This window comes from Nematolebias whitei, chromosome 23 (assembly GCF_014905685.2).
Source record: "Nematolebias whitei isolate Nwh7 chromosome 23, NemWhi1, whole genome shotgun sequence".
Classification (NCBI taxonomy): domain Eukaryota; kingdom Metazoa; phylum Chordata; class Actinopteri; order Cyprinodontiformes; family Rivulidae; genus Nematolebias; species Nematolebias whitei.
The window spans coordinates 2,159,287-2,162,924 of record NC_056520.1 but is presented as its reverse complement, the minus strand read 5'-3'; the positions used below and the strand labels follow the sequence as shown (position 1 = coordinate 2,162,924).

At 47.4% G+C, this 3,638-nt stretch overlaps 1 protein-coding gene across 1 annotated transcript in view; it reads left to right on the top strand.

Moving 5' to 3' along the window:
* The window catches only part of kcnh3 (potassium voltage-gated channel, subfamily H (eag-related), member 3), a 37,022-nt gene that overhangs the window by 15,553 nt on the left and 17,831 nt on the right, over nt 1–3,638 (top strand). The window contains exon 10 of the mRNA XM_037696498.1: nt 2,622–2,836. Within this exon, the coding sequence (XP_037552426.1) occupies nt 2,622–2,836 (215 nt within the window). The remainder of the gene's footprint in view (nt 1–2,621; nt 2,837–3,638) is intronic.

The following is a 3,638-nucleotide window of genomic DNA, read 5'->3' as shown; positions in this document are numbered from 1 at the left end:
CCTGAGGAGACCAGTTGTTGTTGGTTTTGGAGGACCTGAGGAGACCAGTTGTTGGAGGTTTTGGAGGACCTGAGGAGACCAGTTATTGGTGGTTTTGGAAGACCTGAGGAGACCAGTTGTTGGAGGTTTTGGAAGACCTGAGGAGACCAGTTGTTGTAGGTTTTGGAGGACCTGAGGAGACCAGTTATTGGTGGTTTTGGAAGACCTGAGGAGACCAGTTGTTGTAGGTTTTGGAGGACCTGAGGAGACCAGTTGAGGTTTTGGAAGACCCGAGACAACCAAATGTTGGTAGTTTTGGGGGACCTGAGGAGACCAGTTGTTGGAGGTTTTGGAGGACCTGAGGAGACCAGTTATTGGTGGTTTTGGAAGACCTGAGGAGACCAGTTGTTGGTGGTTTTGGAAGACCTGAGGAGACCAGATGAGGTTTTGGAAGACCCGAGACAACCAAATGTTGGTAGTTTTGGAGGACCTGAGGAGACCAGTTGTTGGAGGTTGTGGCAGACCTGTATCTCCTGCAACAACTTTTTTGAGATGTGCTGCTGACACCAAATTTAAAAACAGTTTTGTAGTTTAAACGTTACATGTTTTTACTTTTCTTTCTTTAGTTTTTAACATTTCATGGACTCCTGCCGTACCTCATGGTTCATCTCAGAGATGCAGGTTTTATTATTGGCAGTAGAACCGTTGGCCTTCTGCTCCGACAGGAACTACGTCACCGGACTGTGCAGGATGAAGTCATCTGGATGACTAACTTCTTCTAAAACTCACAGAGTCACTCGTCTACACGTCGACTGACGTTCATGTGGAAATGTCATAGATTTCAAACTTACTGCGTGTTTTCAGGTGGACGTTAAAAAAGTCCAGAACAGGGTGCTCGTCTCAAAGACGTTAGGTGTCGTGGCTTTTAAATAAAAATACGTCAAATAATTCATGTCATTAAAACTTAACACACATATCTGCCAGTGAACTCTGGGAAATGTATGTTTATACGATGGAAAGCAGGTGTGCTGATGACTGAGTCAGGTGGTGTGCACTGGGATCAGGCGCTACCGAGGACTTCAGGAGAAAAGATAACTAACAAAATATGACCAACCCCTCCAAATAATCTCTTACATAACTGGAAATAAATAGAAAACTTCTGCTCACAAAAGCCTTTGGAGCCAGAGAGGCAGTTTAACACATGCACTTATTAAAAATTCAACATTTCATTCAGAGCCACATCACTTTTATGAAGAAGGAACTCATCTAGAGGAGCAGCGCAGATTTCACCAACTTGCAACCGTCTCTGGATTCAACTGCCCCCGTGGGCAAACGGTCCACGCCCCATCAGGTGGAAGACGGAGCCAGCGCCGAGGAGTCCCCAAAGGGAACGTGTGAATTAATGAGGCAGTCGTTCAGGTTTCAACTTAGTGAGAATGATCTCACGTTCTGCTGATGAGGAGCCAATAAACGTCCAGCAAATATTTACTAATATCAACAACTGCAGCTGCTCCGTCTCACACTCCTAAATATAAAACAGCAGCTTCACCTTTCAGCCGCCTCATAAACACACCAGGACGGCAGTTTTCACATTAATTAACCGGAGAGCACCGCCACGGTGTCGGAGCGTTGTTCCGCCGGAGAGAAACGCACCTCCCCAGGGTGGCGTCCCACAACGCCGACGCTCGATCAGCTCCACGTTCCAGAAGAAGCAGAGTCCATGCTCGCTAACAGGCCTGGAGCCAGTCCAGCCCTAAATAAAACAAATTACCATGACGGCCTGGCTGCTGTAAATAATAAACCGAGCTCTGCCCACGGAGAATAGTCCGTGAACTCATTAGTATGTTGTCCGTGCACGGGCGTGTGGATGTCCAGACGTGCAGAAGCATTGCACCCTCCTCCTCCTCACACATAAACTGAAGATTTCTGTGCCGTGCAAACAGAATAATAAAAACGTTGCGTTCTCTTTTTTCTTTCTGCAGTCTTGCACACACTCGGAGCTGTTTGGATTTACACCCCTGGTGGAAACAGAGCTCGAGAAAGGAAAGCAGCAAATACAGTAGGGAGGGCCTTCAGAGGAACAAAGCTAGTCTGCTTCTTTCAGTTGAGAAAAAAAATCGGGCAGAAATCAGGAGGGCGGTTGTAAACTTGAGGACTGACTACACTATCGGCTCCATCAAGGAGATACGAAGATCAAAACATTGAGTTCCAGCTGTGATTCAATATCCTTTAAACAGTTTTGCGAAGTTGTAATGCCATCTTTATTTATTTAAAGAGGTGAATTTAAATGTTATCCGGAAAGCTATAAAAGACACAGAGCAAATACAAAGAAAACTAAAGAGGGCCGAACATGAAGCTCTGGGGGACACCATTTGAAAACTAATAACAGACAAACTTTGAAGTCAATCTGATTCAAGATGGCCACCACAGTTAATAACCATAGCAAACATAATGGTCTTTCACTGAGGCCCTGCTCACCCCATATAAACTTTTACTCTGAGGTGAGATCACATCGTTTTCTATTTGAGTGGGTTTTAGCCCGCCTTCAGAAGTGCATTATTGATAATCTAGGTCTGACTAAACCTGGAAAATCACCTTCAAATGGTCCACCTCCCCTCCATCTGTCTGTCTTTGCTCTGAAGGTCGCGGTGACCTGATCGGCTCTGACTGCCTGACCCAGGAGGAGGTGATCAAGACCAACGCCTGCGTGAAGGCCCTGACCTACTGTGACCTGCAGTACATCAGCCTGAAGGGGCTCCGCGAGGTGCTCTGCCTCTACCCAGACTACGCCCAGAAGTTCCTGACGGAGATCCAACATGACCTGACGTACAACCTGCGCGAGGGCCACGACACGGAGGTACGGTGGAGTGGCTGTGTGCCGTTCTACGTTTCAGGTTGATTTGGGAAGAGGGACAGAAAACTCGTGAGTTCCAATAAATCTAAGAAACGAGCTTTTTATCAACACAGAAACAAAACGTCCAAATGTACACGAACGCATCATCACTAGATAGATGATCAAGTGGAGGAGTTCATGTATCTCGGGGTTTTGTTCATGACCGAGGGAAGAATGGGGCGTGAAATTTACAGATGGATTGGTGCAGCGTCTGAAATATTGTGGACTCTGTGCCGGTCCGTTGTGGTGAAGAGGGAGCTGAGCTGTAAGACAAACCTCTCTGTTTACTGGTCAGTTTACGTTCCTCCCCTCACCTCTGGTCATGAGCTCTGGGAAGTTCAGTTATCAGGAGAGACTCAGAGGAGAACCACTGCTCCTCCACATCAAGAGGAGTCAGTTGAGGTGGTTCATCTGGTAAGGATGCATCCTGGGCGTCTCCCTAGGGAGGTGCTTCAATGTCTGACTGGGAGGAGACCCTGGGGAAGACCCAGGACACACTGGAGAGATTACGTCTCTCTGTTGGTCTGGGAACACCTTGGAGTCCTCCCAGAAGAGCTGGAAGAGGCTGTGGAGAGAGAAGTCTGGACCTCCCTGCTCAAGATGCTGCCCCTGACTTGACAAGAGGATGAATGTATGGATGGATGTATGGATGGATGGAAGGAAGGGTGGATGGAAGGATGGATGATGGATGGATGGAAAGATGGATGGATGGATGGATGGAAGGAAGGGTGGATGGATGTAAGGAAGGGTGGATGGAAGGATGGAT